This window comes from Phoca vitulina, unplaced genomic scaffold (assembly GCF_004348235.1).
Source record: "Phoca vitulina isolate PV1807 unplaced genomic scaffold, GSC_HSeal_1.0 scaffold11, whole genome shotgun sequence".
Classification (NCBI taxonomy): domain Eukaryota; kingdom Metazoa; phylum Chordata; class Mammalia; order Carnivora; family Phocidae; genus Phoca; species Phoca vitulina.
In genome coordinates this window covers 6,492,354-6,512,353 of record NW_022589714.1, presented here as the reverse complement: position 1 = coordinate 6,512,353, position 20,000 = coordinate 6,492,354, and the positions used below count along the sequence as shown (strand labels likewise).

Here is a 20,000-nt window from a genome sequence, read left to right as displayed (position 1 = left end):
TCAAGTTACTTACAACACTTGAATGCCATTAAGCTCCTACGCATCCCTCTCTTCTTCAGAATTAGGTACTATCCGCTTCTTTAACTTTTCTGCCTCTGTATTTTTCTTTGTCTCTCTTTGAATCATCTTTATGGCTCTCATCTGGTAATTTTATTCTTTCCTCTGTTTTCTGTTGAGTCCTGACCTTGTCAGAGCCCTACAGTGAATGTCTAATCAGAGCTAACCATTACTGAAAGGCTCTAATGAGATTAAATCTTATTCATGTAGTAGAAATAAATGTTTTAATTTTAACAGAAATTTGGGAGTAGGATTTTTACAAATGGTCTAATCATCTCCATTAAAAAAAATTTTGGGGGGCACCTGGGTGGCTCAGTTGGTTAAGCGACTGCCTTTGGCTCAGGTCGTGATCCCAGGGTCCTGGGATCGAGCCCCACATCGGGCTCCCTGCTCAGCGGGAAGCCTGCTTGTCCCTCTCCCACTCCCCCTGCTTGTGTTCCCTCTCTCGCTGTCTCTCTCTCTGTCTAATAAATAAATAAAATCTTTAAAAAAAAAAAATTTTTTTAGCTACACCATCTTATAATTGACACTAATAACATCTCACCTCTTTCTTAATAGATCTCCTCCTTGCCCAAAGGGAGTTACAGCCTATTTTCTAAGAAGCACATCATGCTTTGTTTTCTATGCTCTTTGGTTTAGTGGAATCTACAAAGTTAATGAACATACTTCTGACAGTGCCATTTTAGCTAAGGACAAATGAACACTGTTGGATAACATGAAGGCAAAGAAAAGGCATCTCTGAAAACTCATGTGCAATCCCCCTATATATTGTCCTGAAGGAATTCTTTATAGTTCATTATAGCTGAATTCTTTGTTCATTTAAATAATATTTAAATAACATTAAATAATTTAAATGTTCATTTAAAATACTATTTCAAAAAAGAGTAGAGATTTATATAATGGTGCCTTGTCTGAATAGAGATATGTTACTATTGCCATTATTTTTATTACTGAGTGCATACTATGTATGCTGTACTAAGAATTTTATACGCATATTTCATTTAATTCTCACGGCAACTTATATGTAGTTATTATCCCAACCTTATGTTTTCTTTTAAACTGAGGCTTAAGTTTCCTATGATCATAAGGTTACTTGCCTGTAGAACTAGGCTGGGACCCTGGGCTTCAGAACCCCATGCTGTTAACCACCCATTTTCCCTGAGTTCTTAAAATAGGAGCCAGGAAGTTAAAAAATGAACATCATTGTATTTGGTCATTATCAGTTTCCCTTCTTCTAATTTTTTTACCCTATTATCGATTTGTCAACGTTTGTCAATTGCTATTAGTCACCAACATGTACCAAAAGCCCACTGCATCTTGTTTATTGTATCACAGAGGCTGGGAGAAAAATACACATTTGACATTATTAATGTGTTGGTGTTTGAGACAAAAAGAGAGACAGATAAACTGGGGTTGCTTAAAAGGTACTAAACGTCTCTGCTCTTTTCTCCTCATGCGTTATACTTTTCCTAAAAAAAAAAAAGAAATCATTTTCTGCATCTAACGTATTTTAAGAATATTTTCCTAATTATCTCCAGTCCTTCTAAAGGTTAACTTCTATACAAAAGCGTGACAATGTGAGTGAGATGACAGGATGGCTTCAGCTGTGGGACTGGCGGCTCCGCATGGATGACAGTAGATGCACCTCCCAGCCCAGGAGGAAGATGCAGGGGACAGGATCCAAATCTCCTCATAAGTGTTAACAACAAAAACCACAACCAGGAGATTTTAAAGCCTTAAAATTTAAGATGTAAATAAATGTAAAGAGAAGTGGAGACCTAAAATAATTCTCCTGACCACTAAAATTAAAAAAAAAAAAAGTCTACCACAGACCACATCAGCCTCAACTACATCACTATTTTTTTATGAAAACTGGCCATAAATGCATGGACTAAATAATCACCTTGAATCCATTTTCCACCTACTTGACACAGCCTTAAAGAAATACATATGCTTACCTATATTGAAAAGAAATATTTCACTTTTGAAATTATTACTAATTTTATGAAAAGATTGCCCCACAACTGCTGATCTCTCAGGCTATAAGCATATGTATCACCCTCTGTCACAATTAAAGCATATCTTAAAAGAAATAGCCCTTTTTGTATATATGCCAAATGACTACATAAGATAAATGCTTCTGAAATATTTCCTATAATTCATGGATTATAGTTTTAAAATAATGTGAATTATCAAATCCCGTGCTCTATGATACAATCCAGGTTTCATATTCTACATGTCTATTTCCTAGGCAATACACATGCCTTTTTTTTTTTTTTTTTGGTAGAGAAAGAGAGATAGAGTAAGTGGAGGGGAGGGGGAGAGGGAGAGAGAGAGAGAATCTTAAGCAAGCTCCACGTGCAGTGCAGAGCCTGACTCAGGGCTCAATCTGAGGACCCTGAGATCATGACCTGAGCCAAAATCAAGAGTCAGATACTCAGGGGCACCTGGGTGGCTCAGTTGGTTAAGCATCTGCCTTCGGCTCAGGTCATGATCCCAGGGTCCCGGGATCCAGCCCCACATCGGGCTCCCTGCTCTGTGGGGAGCCTGCTTCTCCCTCTCCCTCTATCTACTGCTCTGCCTACTTGCGCTCTCTCTGTCAAATAAATAAATAAAACTTAAAAAAAAAAAAAAAGAGTCAGACACTCAACCAACTAAACAACCCAGGAGCCCCCACATGATTTTTTATTTTAATTATGACATCATGATTCGACATCTCAAAATGGAAAGCAAACCTACACTGTTAGTCATGAGACACATTCTTTTCTAAAGAAATTCTCACTAGAAGTAGCCTTACTTGGGGAATCATGGATAAAAAAACTGTTTATACACACACACACACACACACACACACACACACACATATCCTGGATGTCTTATATGGCAAATGCTTTATGACACTTCATAACATTTAGATACAGTGAAAAGGATAGCTAGCTTTATATTGACACCTGAAACAAAAAGTCTAGAAAGATAGCAATTCTGAGAACAATACCTGTTGGTTCTGATAGGCAGTGACAGTCGTGAAGACAGTTTCTGGAAAGGAGAATGCCTTTACTCCCTCCCCAGATGGAACAGGCTTGATGGGAGAAAGATCATCCCCGCAGTCTTTACGGATGACATGGACCCGCGGTTGGTATTTGTGCATAGAATGAAGAATAATCTGTGTCAAGGAAAGAAAGCCAAATATATCAACAACTTCTGCCCAATCTCAACACCATGACTAAATATTTAATGTGTAAAATAAATCCCAGTTGGAAATGAAAATGTCCAAGGATGCAGAAGTGCCAATTTAATAAAGTATGTCAAAACTGGCAAGGGAGGGCTAAGAAGTTATTTGTAAAATATGCATAAAAATACAAAAGGAAAAAAATCATTATTTTGGTGGAACACGGTGTACAACCATGAATTTAACATCTAATTTTCTGTTTCTGAAAATACAAGAATAAATCCATCAGTATTTTATTTATAATGAGCCAGATGGAACATAAGAGTCCAAACCAGCAAAACTAAAAATGAGATTGAAATGATAATTTAAATTCCACACACCCATCCCCTAAAAATAAGTATTTGCACACCAAGGTTTTCTTCAGAGAACACTTTTCCTCCATTGGTGACAGCAACGTGTCTATTCAAGGGCAAAAGGAATTCTAAGGATACCCAAGAGTCTGCCTTGTGTGTGGCTTACAACATCCCTGGCTTGCCTGGAGAACCCAGTGTCCATGTCTCCATCAGAGCGAAACTTCCAAAACCCAGGCACCTGGGGATAGAAAAGCTGGTGCACTCAGGCTCTTCTAAGGAAATCTGATAATATGGTTCAACTACTTTCTACCTCATGATTCCACTTCTGAGAATTTATCCAAGAAAATATTTCAAATCCAAAAAAATCGCTTTATGTATAGAGATTGGCAGCGCCCCATTATATAACAGTGGATAAACTATAAACCACTTACATGAGTAGATTGGTTAAGTAAATGAAAATCCATACAATGGGATAGATGTTATTCAGCCATTACTAAGTGCTGTTTAGGACATTTTTAACCACAAAATAAAATGCTTCTTTTTAAACCTTAAATGATCCAAGCTGTTTATAAACTAATCACAATGACATGAAGACAGTAAAAAGGACCCACAGAAAGATAGGAACAGTTATCATCTCTGGATAATGGGACTGTGGATGAATCTTTTTCTTTTTCTTTATGTTTTATGCTTTCAAGGTATAGGAGATGGAGTAACAAAAAAATAGCCTTACCCAATGAATTTTTCTATTTGCTGCTGGGAGTCCACGTTCAGGTATTGGTTAATGAGTTTAGTTAAGAGAGCTGTATCTTCCCTGAGTTACACGATTTGAATTCAGGTTTAGGGAGTTGAGAGTTTAGAGGAGAAATCCTTCAACAAAGTCTTGGAAAAACACAGTGGTTGACCTGCCTCGTGTTTTTCAGGATACGGGCAGTTTAACAAAGCCAAATTCAGAATATTTGGTCAGCCCCAAAACAAATAGCCCTATACCTGGAGAGCATGTTTGCAGCCACCAGAGGATGTCTTTCCCCTCTGGCAGTAATAACCAGCATGGTGGTCAGTTTTGTTTTGTTTTTTTACCCTAAAATTTTCTTTCTATCAGTGGAAGAGATCCTGGATGGCAGATCTAATGACACTGCCCACCAGACCTGGTTGATGGGGCGGGGGCGGGGAGGGTATAGCACAAATATAAGGAAAGGATAAGAGAATACAATAGCCCTCACAGTCACCTGCAGATACACACATGAATCTGCAACCTCTGGAAAAGTCTCTTTCCAGGTCTAAAAAAAGGACAGAACTTCAGTAATCCATTAGTGGCTCACAAAAATCAATTTAAACAGCTGCAACCGGAAATTTTTTAAATAAATAAAATTATAAAGTAGAAACATAGAGTGTGCTCCTTATAGTAAGGATAAGTACTATTTTGCAAAACATTGTCTGTTTTCTTTGCGTGTGTTTATACCAGGTCACAACGTAACATGTACATCTAGTTATGTGAGTCAGGTAAAAAGTCCGAAAAACATAGGTGTAAGATTTATTCTAATGATTCTAGTGATCAGCAAATTCCAGGGTAGAAGAGAAAGTGGAGAAAGCTACTTTACATCAAACAGACAAAAATAAGTACATAGCTAATTTCAGAAAACTGGAATAAACTGACTTGGATTGAAGGAAACAAAAACTGATTTGGGTTTCCGCTTACTACCCAATGAATATAGGTTCTTGTTTTAGGAAGTCTTTGTTCTCTCAAGCAGATTCCTCCATATAGCTATATATTTAAATTTTACTTATTTCTTCCTATCTTTACAGAATTTCCAAAATGACATAAGGTGGGGTATATTGGGGTAGGGTATAGAAAGAGCTGATGTATGCCTATGTCTGCACATTAAAGGGGAACTGCCAATAGTAATCTGGGGATCTTTCCAGCAAAATAACATGCTTTTAATATTATCTCTAGGAATTTGTATATCCCCAGATGTTTTCAGGGAATGCTAAATAAGCCTCAGTTCTTCTGTATAAAATGGCATTATTTGCTTTTTAATGATCTGTCAAACTTCATAATGATGAGTGATCAATAACATTTTGCTTATTTAATAAAACAAGTAGAACCAGGAGAACTACTGGCCTTATAAGCAAGGAGACACAATGATAAAGCTTAAACTCAAATAATTATATCTGATCTGCATGTTCCATGCTCTCTGTTCTGTTTAAAAGGAGGATTTTTTTTTTCTTTTCGGCATTACCTTGTAACACAGATTGTCACATGGACTAACGTTCATAAACATAGAATGCTGTCCCATGTGCAGGTTAATCCTCATTTTTTCCACTCTAAAGACACTAGTTTTGAGTCAAAAGAAGCATGATATTATTTATGTTTAATGTGAAGGGCCTACAGTGCCTGAAGTTGACAGACAAGCCAGCTGTGCCTTACAGAACACCTCAATAAGGAAACATTACCCGCTGACTCTGGAAATTTTCTAGATGATCTAAATGCCCGTGCTGGAACAAGTCAAGCAAAGGGCCAAGGAGGAGCAGATCCTTGGCTCCCTGCATTACTGATGCCACCTGGTACTGACTCACTATAAATGGTAGGGGTCAAGACAGTAACACCAGATCACAAGCTCCATAGCAAGATGGCCTTGGGTTTGTTTCACACACACTGTCTATGAAACACTCCTTATACACATGTACTTTCAAGTTCATCAGCTCATCTGATTCGCTCAAAATTCTCTGGTTCTAACATAACACATGAGAAAACCAAGCCTCAGAAAGCCAAACTGACATGCTTATGAACATGAACATGTTGGATCTCCAAGCTGTTGCAAGTTCCTTCCATCAAGGAGACCTTGGGAATCTCCCCTGTAACACCTTGCCTCCCCACCTGATATCTCAAGCAGAAATGGGAAGAGGGTGAGGACAAACGTAGAGCTAGGGTGACTCTATGTCACTGACTCCTCAGCAGCTGAGAAAGAGATTCTCCACAGGTCCCCTGACTGTGGCAGACTGGCCATCCTTCCTTCCAAAACACCCCAACCCTGTGGGTATGAGTCCTGCCAAGGTTTAAAGGCACCATTACCTGTTAAATGTCTTCTAGTTTTTTAAAGATTTATTTATTTATTTGAGAGAAAGAGAGAACGGGATGGAGAGGGAGACAGAATCCCAAGCAGACTCCCTGCTGAGCGTAGACCCCCCCCAAGGTGAGGCTTGATCTCACAACCCTGAGATCATGACCTGAGCCAAAATGAAGAGTTGGTCACTTAACTGACTGAGCCACCCAGGCGCTCCTCTAATTTTTTAGGGAAATGCTCGTCTAAATGTTTCCCTCCAGATAACAAATTCCAGATGAATAAGGAAACATGCAGAGGACGAGAAGGAAATATCTTACCCAAGCATGCTAACCATTTGCACGTTGGTAGCCCAAGGACCAGTCTTAGATTGTATACAATCCAACATAAAGCTGACTAAGATTCCCGAAGGAGTAAGTAGAGATTATAAAGTCTTTACAACATTCAAAGATTAGTTGTGGAGTGGTAGAACATTCCACTCTAGATTCTCACCAATATTTCTCTCTAAACAATCCCTGTATTTGGAAAGATGAAGTCACATTGAGGAAAACCCAATGGCATATAATTTCATGTCTCATAAGGGTCTAGGTCCAGCCACAGCCCTGTGAGGATATGATTCCTATATTAAACACACCGTGTTTAATAAAAGTCCCAAGTCATACATGCAGTTCTCAGGGTACTACATTGAATGCTTATATTTTTCACAGAGTAAAACTGGAACTGAGAGGCCAAAAAAAAGTAAGAAAGCAAGTTAGAAAGTAAATTAGAAAATCACCTCTCATTTAAGTCTACAGCTTGATTAATTAGAAATTAGTGTCACTTCCTTTAGATTTTGGGGGCAGGAGAACCTCAACCACATGATGGTAGAGGGGTGAGTCCCTGAGAGGTCTCTGTATCAGGAAATGATGAAACTGAATTAGAAAGTCCCACCATAATGGTACTACTGTCTTCCTAGATGCTGAGTCACAGCAACAATGGACTAAGAAAAGAATTCCTAATCTCGAACTAACCTCATTTGAGGTCATCAAACTGAGTAACTAAATACAGTAGACACGTTCCTCATGAAACCTTCCCAATCTCTCCTGGCTGGAATAATGTGGGGTCTGTACTTCTCTGAGCCAACTCTCCCCATCTAGGCTAGATCACTGAAGGCAGAGACGATGGCTTTTTATGTTACACTACATTTTACAAAGTCTTAAAAAATATATTTTTTAAATAAATAATGGAAAAGAGCATTTTTTCTCCTACATTCTCTCTAGTATCAACTGATTCATACATTTTTACCAAGTGCAAAAGCAATTTTCTTGCTTCCTAAATGGATAGGTATATATCTTTCTCTTTGTTTCCACACTCATTAATTACCTCCTGTGCCACAACCTTAAAAGAAAAATTTAACTGATAGATGACACATTTCTCTAGGTTTTGCCTGTTTTCTGTTATGTTTTTCCTAAAAGTGAAATATTATAATTATTTAGGCATAAACAACTGAATTTCAATTTGCAATGTATTCTTTTGTGTTTAACTAAATTCTGTGCACTCATTAATTTTATGTGTTAACTTGGCTAGGCCATGTTATCCAGGTATTAGGGCAAACATCAGTCTGGGTGTTGCTATGAAGGTATTTTTTAGATGAGGTTAACATTTATTTTTTATATTATTTATTCATTTATTTCAGAGAGACAGACATAGAGAGAGTGAGCTTGTAAGCGGGGGGGGGGGGGGGGGGGGAGGGGGGGAGGGAGAGAACCTCAAGCAGATTCTGCACTGAGTGCAGAGCCCAGTGCAGGGCTCAATCTCACAACCCTGAGATCAGGACCTGAGCCAAAATCAAGAGTCAGACGCTCAACCAACTGAGTCACCTAGGTGTTCCTAGATGAGGTTAACATTTAAATCAGTAGACTCTGAATAAAGCAGAGTACTCTCCATAATGTGGGTGGGCTTCATCCAATCACTTGAAGGCCTTAAGAAAAACAGACTGAGATCCCCTGAGGAAGAAGGAATTCTGCTTTGAGACCACCTTCATGCTTGAGAAGCAACATCAACTCTTCCCTGGGTCCCCAGCCTGCTGGCCTGCTCTGTAGATCTGGGACCTACTAGCCCCCACAATTATGTGAGCCAATTCCTTAAATAAACCTCTCTCCATGTATATATTTATACACATTCTACTGGTTCTGTTCCTCTAGAAAATACTGTTTTACATAAAGTCTAGTGAAATTACAAAGTTAAAATTATAGAAACAAATTACTCTATCTATACAAATACTACAGATATATTGAGTATTATATATAAAGCCAATAATTTCATCTGAAAGAATTAGAATTAGAAAGTGACCATATTGATTTAAATTATTTATTTATTTCTGTATGTATTTAATTTTTTTAAAGATTTTATTTATTTATTTGACAGAGAGAGAGCATAAGCAGAGGGAGAGGGAGAAGCAGACTCCCCGCTGAGCAGGGAGCCCGATGCCGGGCTCAATCACAGAACCCTGATATCATGACCTGAGCCGAAGGCAGATGCTCAACCGACTGAGCCACCCAGGCGCCCAGATTTAAATTATTTAAAGAAGTGTACCTTATATGTGATAGTGTATATTTTTTAGACCCAGTTATCTCTTTAAAAGATATGTTCTCAAACTGTAGAACTCAGAAAAGTAGAGGATATTTAAGCTTTTGAAAACAAGTCACGCTTAATGGCATTATTTTTAAATTTTCTACTCCAAAAACAAAAGACCCCTCAATGAACATGCTGGCAAAATTTCAGCCAGTGCCCTCAATGAGACAGTAGAAACTAGTGTTCCTTCCCTGAAGTCAAGTGAAAAATAACTGTTACTACTTGACTGTGTACATAAAGAATAAAAAGAACAGAAATGAAGTAATGCACTAAAATACAGGGCATGAAGTTGGATTCAGAAATGAAATATACTATGATACTTATCTGATTTTGTTTTAAATCATAAAAGGCAACAAACAAACAAAAGCAAGGTAAGATAGATATATCTTAAAAATCTAGATACTGAATTTGTACCACAATAAAATTTATACTTGAATGTTTTTATTAAGGTCAATTGCTTACAATACTGCCTAGCAACTTGCAAATCATTTCCCATCATAACTGTATTACTAGTTTATGACAGTTTGCATTTTTGTTTTAAAAGATTTGCTCATAGGGGTGCCTGGGTGGCTCAGTCATTAAGCGTCTGCCTTTGGCTCAGGTCATGATCCCAGGGTCCTGGGTTCGAGCTCCGCATCAGGCTCTCTGCTCAGCGGGAAGCCCGCTTCTCCCTCTCCTACTCCCCCTGCTTGTGTTCCCTTTCTCGTGGTCTCTCTCTCTCTGTCAAATAAATAAATAAAAAATCTTAAAAAAAAAAGATTTGCTCATAAATATACTCTCTTTATGTCACCCTTTGAGAAACGAACTAGTTGGCATGTAAAACGTACTCTTCAAAAGGCATTTCAATCCTGCCTCAATCAAAACCTTCTCAAATAACAAAAACCTAATAGAAATGCTAGCTTATGATGGAAATCAGCATGTATCCAGAGTTACTTATTTATTAAAATAATAACGTAGAAATCTTGCCTAGGAACAATACTGCGTAACAATAAGGTGTTAAAAATCACTATATTATTGGGATGACTGACTTTGACTTACGCATCATGTTTCAGCAGTTTTAAGACTAAAAGGAGTTGTTGTTGTAACATATTTTGACACATTAGATGCCATTACAAAACAACTGGGAACTTGCAGATGGAATACACAACTCCTGTAAGCCTGGACCATTACTGAGAAGCAATAAGCTTCAACTGGGAAAAGAGCTGAATATAGGCAGGACACAATAAACCATTATCCCTGTTAACCCAACTCCCTAGTATTCACATTCAGAGCATAATAATTAGCACCTCATAGTGTTTCAAACAAATGTTTTGGCTAAAATGGCTGCCTGAGATTCTATCATTTCAATACAAATGCAATATCTAGTTTTAACCTATTAAATATTTCATAGGATACGCTTCAGGCAACAGGCATAGTCTCTGATGCAAATATAACCTTGATTTTGCACAGATTAGGCACATGCTGATCAACTTTGGAGAGAAATTCATGCCCTTCAGTCAGACACAGTGTAGATGTGGCTACGCCACCCCATGGTGGCCCATTAGGGAAGCCATCTACTCACATGGCCTTGGTCATCCAGTTCATTGTTGGTGAGCTTCAGCTTGTCAAAGCTGATCACTTGTCTCATCCAAGTCTCTCCTGAGGCAGGCGAGTCTGGATGGATGTACACCCGTGGGGGCACAGGGGAGTCAGCATTACCCGCCACCATCCATTTAGAGCTGTGGTAAACATACCTAGAAGGCAATGACAAGGCTCAGTATACAGACTCGTTTTCTTGGAATTTCCAAGTCCGTCGAATCAGACAAACTGCATATCTTTTAAGTCTAAAAAACAACAATTTACTCTTTACATCCAATACATATAAGATTTCAGGTACTTTTCAAAAACTCTCTGAGGCAGCAGTGGCCTATTGACCTCTCAGAGTAAGTGATGTGTTAAGGATTTATGCACATTATCACCCCCCTAAATTCAAGTATCTTAATTCTTATGAATCACACTTATTCACATTAGACATTCCATCTGTATTCTGATATTTTCCATTTTACATCTGGATATTCAATTGACATGAAGAAACTACTGTTGTCAAGCTTAAAGTCGTCAAGCTCACCTTTAAGTAAATCTCAAAAATACTTGAGAGTTATAACTTAAAGTGTCCCACTTCCTTTAAGACCACTTCCCATTTTAGGCAATGTAGAGACGGATTACGTAGATGGTAGAAAGGCAAGGGGAAATTGTCAAAAGTTCCATAACTTTTATTTTCTTAGAAAAAGAGTTTTGTTGTTGTTGTTGTTGTTGTTTTAAAGATTTTATTTATTTATTTGACAGAGACAGAGACAGCGAGAGCAGGAACACAAGCACGGGGAGTAGGAGAGGGAGAAGCAGGCTTCCCGCTGAGCAGGGAGCCCGATGTGGGACTCGATCCCAGGACTCTGGGATCATGACTGAGCCCAAGGCAGCCGCCTAATGACTGAGCCACCCAGGTGCCCCGAAAAAGAGTTTTAGCTATGATCATTTAGAATATTTTTCTAATTCTATAAAACTAAAAATTACAGATAATGTATTAAGTTTAACTTAAAATTTTTGTATAATCAAAAAATGTCTCCTAAATTTTTCTTTTCCAAACTTTATAAGAAAATTCTTTAGTTTGCAAATACCACTAATCAAAATATACATCAAATTTTGAAAATGAGCGTATATCTAATTAATATTATTTTTCTAATTAAGGAACCAAATGTCCTCTTCTGTTTGTTTATATATGTCAAATATACTGACTCTATAAGAATGATACATTTAAATAACAATGTTTCAGGTAATAAATAAGATCATAATATTTAATCCTATATTCAGGTTTCATTTATTAATTGTTAATTTAAAATTCACTAATTCAAAAACTAGAAACGAGTATAACATGATTCACTTAGAAAAGGGTATAAAATGAAATTATATACTTAGGTGTTTTCCTTCCATTAGTATTTTAAAATATGACATACAATTTAAAGCAATAATTTGTGGATAGTCTCAGAGAATTCTACCTGTGGAGTATGCAAATTTCTTTTAAAAATAGCATGAAACATTTTCATAACATCTCTGGTGAGGCCCTCTGTTTCAACTAATGTCACATATTTCATTCTCTTTTGAGCTCAATATGCCTTCTATTCTTTAGTTCCTTTCCTTGGGGAAAAAATACATAATCACAAAATTAAGAATAATTTTTTAAAAACCTCCCTGAATTGGTACAGCGTAATTTCAGTAAATAAGTTCCTAAGTGCATGGGCTTCTGTGAATATTAAATGTGCATCACAATAAATCACAAGCACTTTGAATTTGACCAAATAACCACTCTTTGACAGCAGAGAATAAGCCAAAAGCTTTTTCTACTACTGCTAAAAGTTAGAAAATAAAATGCAAATCTTAGAAATGCAAGAAAAAAACTGCACTATAGTTACTCCCAAAATAAACAGAGTAATATGCTCTATCAAAACCTAGGAAAAAGTACGCATATCCAATAGTTCAAAAATCCACACCCACCAAGATAATAAATGTTACATGTTACATATTCTCTGTGAAGCATTCTAAATACAATTACTAAAACCAAATTTCTTGGGAAGCATTATAAGTGAAAAACAAATTTATGATTAAGTTTGATCTTTTAAAATTTGACATCTTAATACCAATACTTGAAATTTTTCTTGCTTCATGTGAGAATAATAAGAATCAACTAAGTAAAATAAACCATCCAAAATACATGAAAGGTATCTGGAGAAACAAGAGAGAGATTTGGAAGAGAAAGGAATAATTTCTAAGCTCATTAAGAATTACACTATCTTTCTCAACACAAAACCCAAATTAGAATATGGATTTTTAACCAAGTATATTTAAAGAATAAACAGTGCCTTCTAGTTTCTACCAGGTAGTAGATCATTTTAGCAAACTCTCTAATGAGTTATTTAATTAAAATAAGCAACATAATACAAAACAAAACAATAAAACTGTCTTCTTTATCACCCATTTTTTTAGTATTCCCTACGTGCCTGTACTAATTAAATCTGAATACTTTTGACACTGGTAAGCCTGTTTCAAAACAGTACTTCCCTAAGTTTTAAAAAGCGATAAAAGCCAAATCTGACTTCATTTAAAAACTTACTAAATGCTCTAGTTGTTCATAAAAAGTAAAAAAAAAAAAAAAAAAATAGAAACAAGACCAAAATTTAAAGCAAGCATCTTCTGGTCTTCTACTCAAAATTTCCTTTTTCAAATGTTAGCATTTTTAACTCCTCAGGAAAGTAGAAAGCATTGTCCATTGAAAATTGCTGATTTGCTTACTTGCCAAAGAAAAAGAGCAAAGGTTGGTTTGAAACTGAAGAATGTGTATCTTTTCCAACCTTACTTGATATCCAGGTAATAAATACATCCTCTTTCAAAATCTAAATCTTACAATATTTTTTTAATCTACTGTGTTAACTACTAACCAAAAACAACAGTAAATTAACAAATTCATTACCAGTTTAAAGATGTCCTAATATCCTAATGAATTATGAGATTTTATTTTTCTAAATTCAATAATTTCCTAAAATTAAAGGGAATAAGCCTGCCAACAGTTACGATTTTGAACACAACAAGAAAAAGGGAATTTATGTAAAGCTCAAAATAATCACAAAGGAAATGAAACATTTCGTTGAATACTACCTATACCTACAAACTTAACATTTCCTCTCAAATTCTAATTGAAAAGTGAATCATTTAAAAGACACAGTTTAGCAACCCTAAACTAGCCCCTATTTAAAGTTCTCAATATTTAAAGGACATTTCTGTATCCGTTAAAAGCAAAACAAAAATTAAGTTTCCACATTTACTGCAAGAGAAGGCACCACCTGGCCTCCTGGAACTGTCGGGGAGTTGGGTTATAGATCTAGAAATTCTACAGGCTTCTGGAAACAAACATCACAGTCCTCACAGATGAAACAGGCAGAGCCTGTAAAATCCTAGCGTATTCCTATCCTGCTGTATCCATCTGATCACCGTACCTGTATCTTTTGTTGTCCACTGGCACAATATCCATGGCAATGTAATACTGCTGGTGAGGATCTAGTCCTGAGATCTTCACTCTCATTGCTGGAAACATGCGCCTATGCATATGGAGGGGAGGAAACAGGGTATGGGTTTTGTTTTTGTTTGTGATTAAGCATGGAGAACGAATAAGTGAAGAAACCTCTCTGTTTTTCATATGGACAAATTTATAGCGTTCACTTTGATAACGTTAATTCAAAGAATCAGAATACAGGACGTAGCAAAAAAGAGGCTTTTAAATGTAATTTGTTGTACCCTGTCGTGCACTGTTGTTTACTGAAATGTCAGTACAGCTAAAAGGAAAAGAATTGTACACTGAAGGAGTAATAGCACTAAAAAAAGCAGTTTATTTTTTAAATAAAAATCAATGAGCATATTTACTTCAATAATGCAAATGACAAAAATGTTCCGAAGGTAGAAATAGAAAATTTGAATTTGTACAAGTGATAAAATATATTATAATGTGAAATTTTAAAAGGGTTATAAAAAACCACAAGGAGCCAATGTGCCATGCTATAACCAAACAATATGTTCTTTATTGAGACAGGACTTCCTGTCTGCAGCATGGTAAAGGTGAAGTGCAAAAGTTGCTCTAAATTTGAAAGGTATAGTAAAACTTCTTTATTGAAAGCAGAAACTAAACACAATGTATATTTACCAAATCATTCCTTCCCCCACTATACCCTGGAAATACTTTCTTATTTAACCACACTTACTCAAAACTTCACTAATTAAAACAAATGAAAATCTGCATTTCTTTAGGCTTCCCAGACATGCATATCAAAGGAGATGCTGAAGTACACTAGGCTATCTTTTAAAAAGGACACAGTAGCAAGAATATAACAGCAAATTATTGTATATGAAAAACAAATAGAGCAGTTCTTTTTTTTTTTTTTTAACTTTCATCTAATGATTTATGTCTAGGACCCTTCCAGTTAATCTAATTTTTGCTAATTTAACCTTATAACACAAATTTTAGTACTGTTATTTACCAAAAACTTTTTCTTTAACAATAATGCCATTAAAGACCACTTCCAGAGAAAAGAAAGTCCATTATTCCTAACTAGGCATGAGAACAGTTTAATATGCTGGCTGTTTTAGTGTTATTTCAGTGCACCTGTAAGATAAAGAGTAAAGGTCTTTAACTACATCCTTTATAAGACAACTGTTGCTTTGTGTTGTTGAAGACTGAATTTGGATCATTAATAAAAGCTCTGTGAAAATGTAGAAGGTAGCATATGGATTCAATAAAATATGTTTTTGTAATTTCTAATAAGTTTGGATACTTTTATGCTATCCAGGTTTTTGCCATGTGTATTCCCTGAAAGAGTTTCTGTGCTTTTTTAAAGTTCCTTTTAAGGAAGATATTATTCATAGATTTCATTGCACTAAATGAACTGAAAACTTTAAAATGCAAATATTTCTGTGCTTCCTTCAAATTAACAGTATCTGGCCAACAAATCTATTTATTTTACTAACTAATGGATGTGCAAATTACACACTTTCAAAAAATACATATAACTTCTTACAATTTTTTTTTAGTATTCTTCAGCAAATTTAGATGAATGTGTTGGATTTCATTTAGAAAAAAATATATATATATATATAACCACGTAACTGGATCTACAAACAGAATGGTTTTTTAAAAACGGGTAATTATTTTTGCAGGGATTATACATGTATTACTGATGATTCCAGTAACTTTTCATTCTAGTATAATATCAAAATAGTACAAGACATCACGTTCTTACATTGCTAGGAAATCTTTTGATAAAGAACCAGCCTGGAAGTCTGGAATCTAAAAAAAAAACAAATCATAGTTTTCTAAAGAGTAAACTGCGTGTTTTTTTTTTTTTAAAGGGGGTTAAGGGAAGTCATCTGTTCAGTAGTTCCAGAAACGATAACTAGAGCCTAAAAACATGCCTGGACAGATGTATACATAACCACGAATGTCTAACTACCCAGCACACAGAGTATCACCCGCAGCCGCTGCCGCTGCCGCAGCCGCATAGGCGGCGACGGGGATTTTTCCCTAACGTCCAAGAGGGCGGCGGGGCTGTGTCCCTCACCGACTGCACTCCGGTATAGGCAGGCAAAGCCAGTCTCAAAAGTGAACCACAACCCGGGCCTTGTCTTGTCTGCACAAAAATGCTAACCAGAGACTCCACAGCTCTGCAGGCCCTTCTCCTTCCTAACCTATCAAGGGGTAGGGTGAGGCCAGGGCCCGGGCGTTGGCGACAGATCGCCCTTTACCTGCCCGCCTTGGTGATGATCATCTCCGTGCCGATCTCGTGAAAGCGCTTCCACAGCTCTGCTCCCTGCAGATCCACCCTCGGGGCCTGCGGCGAGGGCAGCGGGGTTCCCGGCCGTGCCAGGGAGGGCGCCGGGGACCCCTTCGGGGATCCTCCCGGGGACGCCAGCGGGGAAGCGCCCTGCAGGAAGCCGTCCTCACAGCCGCCTGGGCAGCAAAGGGCAAAGAGGGGTAACGGTGAGGGCTTGAGAGAGGAAGTCGGATGGGGAGACTGACCCCCGGAGGGCGGCTGGGGAGACGAAAAGGACCAGGAGAAAAGGGGGAACTTTCGTGCCTTCGGATTCTTCTAACACCCGCTCTGCCCGCCAACGGGACTCGACGTGCCAGCGAGACCTCCAAGGACCGAGTCCCGCAGGGGCATGAGGGCCGCGTCCACCCCTCCCTCCCGGCCTCCGCCAGGTCAAGGCCCCAAATAAGTTTCGCGCCGCCGCGGGGGTCTAGGATACGTGCCCAACTGAGCCTGAGATAGGTTCCCGAGTCCAGAGCCCCACTGCAGACCCCGACACACCCGCGACCCGAAACGCACGCAGCAAAACCGCCTGGCGTCGGTGTCCCTGGTCCGAAGTGCCTGGGCCTCCTTTAGCATTAGGCGTCTGAGGCCCCTCGCTTTGGGCCCAGGCGGAGGCATCCTCTAAGAAAGCTCTTCAGCCTCGGCTCCCGCCAAACTCCCCGACCGCCCTGAGCTCCTTTAGCCAAGCAGCGAAGCGACGAGAAGATCGCGAAAAGCAAGCTCACGGTGGCCGACGGCCTCGGCAGCGGGAATCCAGAGGGGAAGGGAAGGGCTCAGCTACCCCTCGCGAAACCACGTTTGCAAATACGCCGCCCTCTTCCTGGTTTGCCCAAACTGTTTAGGGCATTCGTTCCGGTTTCGGGGGGGTTATGCCGTCGCTCCCCCCACCCCCTTGCTTTTAAAAGTTAGGAAAGAAAAAAGAGCACCCATTGGCTGAAACCCCAAGGGAGGCAGATGCGGAAGGCACAGACCTGCACCGCCGAGAGCCGCAAAGAGCTGCGGCCGAAGGCACGGGTCGCCAAGTGGGCGGCGGCAGCCTGAGAAGCGGGGCTAGGAGCGGCATTTTAACCATCTGGAGGGCGACCTGAGTTGAGCGGCGAGAGCGGCCAAGGCGGCTGCGAGCTTCGCGCCCCGACACCCAAGGCCAAAGCGCTGGTGGCTGAATTGCCTCAGGCACGGAGGGGCACCGCGCGCGCGCACGCCCTTAACTCGCAGAAGTTCAGGTTCCCCGCGGACCCGGAGGGACGCGCCAGGAAGTTGGGCGGGAAAGGGCCGACTCACCCGCGGCTCCACGGGAGCCGCAGCTCCGTTCCAGGTCTGCGCAGCTCCGGCCGGGTCCAGATGCCGCCCCAGCCGGTGGCGGGAGTGCAGCGCCTTCGTCTCCCTCGGAGGAGCCCTTTTCACCGGCGCCACCGCCGCGGCTGCAGCCTCCGTCATCTACGGCCCCCGCTGCCTCTTCCGCGCCCAGCTTTCGTCGCTTCTTCTGAAGCTGTTGCTGCTTCTCGGCGCCTATCAGCGCCTCCACGGAGAAGGCGTGCGCCTTAAGGCTTAGCATGCTGCACGGCGAGCCCCTCCGCTTCTCGGCCATCCCCGCCGCCTGGCGCCCGCCCGCCCCTCACGCACATACACTCAAGCGGGCACACGCACACACTCGCTCTACTCCCCCACCAAAATTTGAACAACTCTCGGGGCCTCCCGCAGGCCGATCTGGCCCCTTCCCTGCCGCGGGCAAAAACAAATTTGGCGTTTCCTCTTTCTCGCTTGTGTTGGGATCCGAGGAACCAGCGACGCGCCCGCCAAGTTTCCTTCCCTCGGTCTCTCGCGCGCGCTCTCTCACTGATGCACTCCTTCGTTCCCACCCCCTCCACCTCCTCCTGCTGCTCCAAGATCTGCTTCGACTGATGCGCCAGAGAGGACTAACATGGGTAAAAAACACTCTGCGGACACAAATTAGGGATTGTAATTGAAATTTGTTGCCTTGATCTGTCAGCACTTCCAGGCAGGAGAGCGGTGGGAAGAACTTGCTCATTAGTGTCAATAAAGCGGCGGGGGTGGAGTCTGGGGCCCTGTCAATCACCGGGAAGTCCAGCCAATCAAGTGGCGCCGACTGCGCGCAGTCCACGCCCACTTCCTTACAAGGTCTCAGAAAAAGAGAGAGAGAGAGAGAGAAAAGCGCCGCCGTCTGGCTTGGAAGTGCCAGCCCCGGGCGCTGAACCCGGTCAGTCTCTCTGGCTGCCACATCCCAGTCTCTAGTTTTCCTCACCCAGACCTGGAAAGGGTGATGCTCCTGGCTTTAAAGCGAGATATCACCAAGTTAGAATATCAAGAATCTTCCAAGAAACTTTAAACTCCAGTCCCACTCCCTTATCACTTAATATTGTTACAACTCCGAACATCTTTGAGTGGGGACAATTCACAGCCACCAGGCCCGTCTATTCTCATTTAAACATCCCTGCATTTAGTAGCGCCCACTCTGCCACGAATGGCATTAGACTTGCTTATTTATTTATGCTTATGTTTTACTTAGTGGCTGTTTCTTGGGGAGGGTGTGGGAAATCAAGGTATATTTAAATCCTTTATATTTAGGAGAGCAAAATTTTACATTATCGCTTAGTCCCCCATATTTACTAGTCTGTAAAAGCACGCCCTTTTCAGAGCCTCCCTTTCCTTTCAAAGCATGGTGATAATTTTAAAACGTTAAATCGTGGGATTTTAATCCTGTGTGTCTTCAGTGATAAAGATTTAGCTTTAAATCTCCTAAAAACTTCGCAAGGTGAAATGTTTTAAGATACAATAAAATTTCCATTGCGGTTTTAAAAAAATGTCTCTATGATTTAACCTAACTCCGTATTTGTCCTGCGTTAAACAATTTGCCACTTCTTTCCTCAGGCTTTTAAAGAGCCAACTTGTTTCTTTACAGCAAAATTAAAACAAAAAAAAAAAAAACGCGTTTTAACTGAATAACACCAATCATGCATCCATACAGTTTATAGTTTCAACTCGACTTTTTTTGTCAGGATTAACCCCCAAAATGGTTTTGGTGTAAATAGAGCAAATCTAGTGTAGAAGAAAATTCCTGATACATATTACTCTTAAATCTTTGGTATAAAAGACACGACAAAGGGTTGTTTTTTTCTCTCGCTCAATTCAACCCCCACAACTGCTGGCTTCCTTGTTACCTCTGACTTCCCTCTAAGCTTTCAGTAGAGTGATAGGCAGTAGCTTCGCCACTGAGATCCTTTTACCGTTGCTCGGGGGGAACGCGCCGTTCCTGAGAGGTAACTAGAAGAGCCGGAACCTGAGCAGGCGGTGCCCCGGGCATCCACGAACTCGCCTCCCGCGGGGCCCCAGCTGCCTCAGT

At 39.9% G+C, this 20,000-nt stretch overlaps 1 protein-coding gene across 1 annotated transcript in view; it reads right to left on the bottom strand.

Annotated features, from left to right (window-relative positions):
- The window catches only part of TBX18 (T-box transcription factor 18), a 30,078-nt gene extending 11,448 nt beyond the window's left edge, over positions 1–18,630 (bottom strand). Inside the window, exons 1-5 of the mRNA XM_032409339.1 lie at positions 17,921–18,630; positions 16,572–16,776; positions 14,276–14,377; positions 10,813–10,984; positions 3,053–3,220 (exon numbers count right to left, since the gene is read on the bottom strand). Of these exons, the coding sequence (XP_032265230.1) occupies positions 3,053–3,220; positions 10,813–10,984; positions 14,276–14,377; positions 16,572–16,776; positions 17,921–18,227 (954 nt within the window). The 5' untranslated portion in view covers positions 18,228–18,630. The remainder of the gene's footprint in view (positions 1–3,052; positions 3,221–10,812; positions 10,985–14,275; positions 14,378–16,571; positions 16,777–17,920) is intronic.
- Between the last annotated feature and the right edge of the window lie 1,370 nt (positions 18,631–20,000).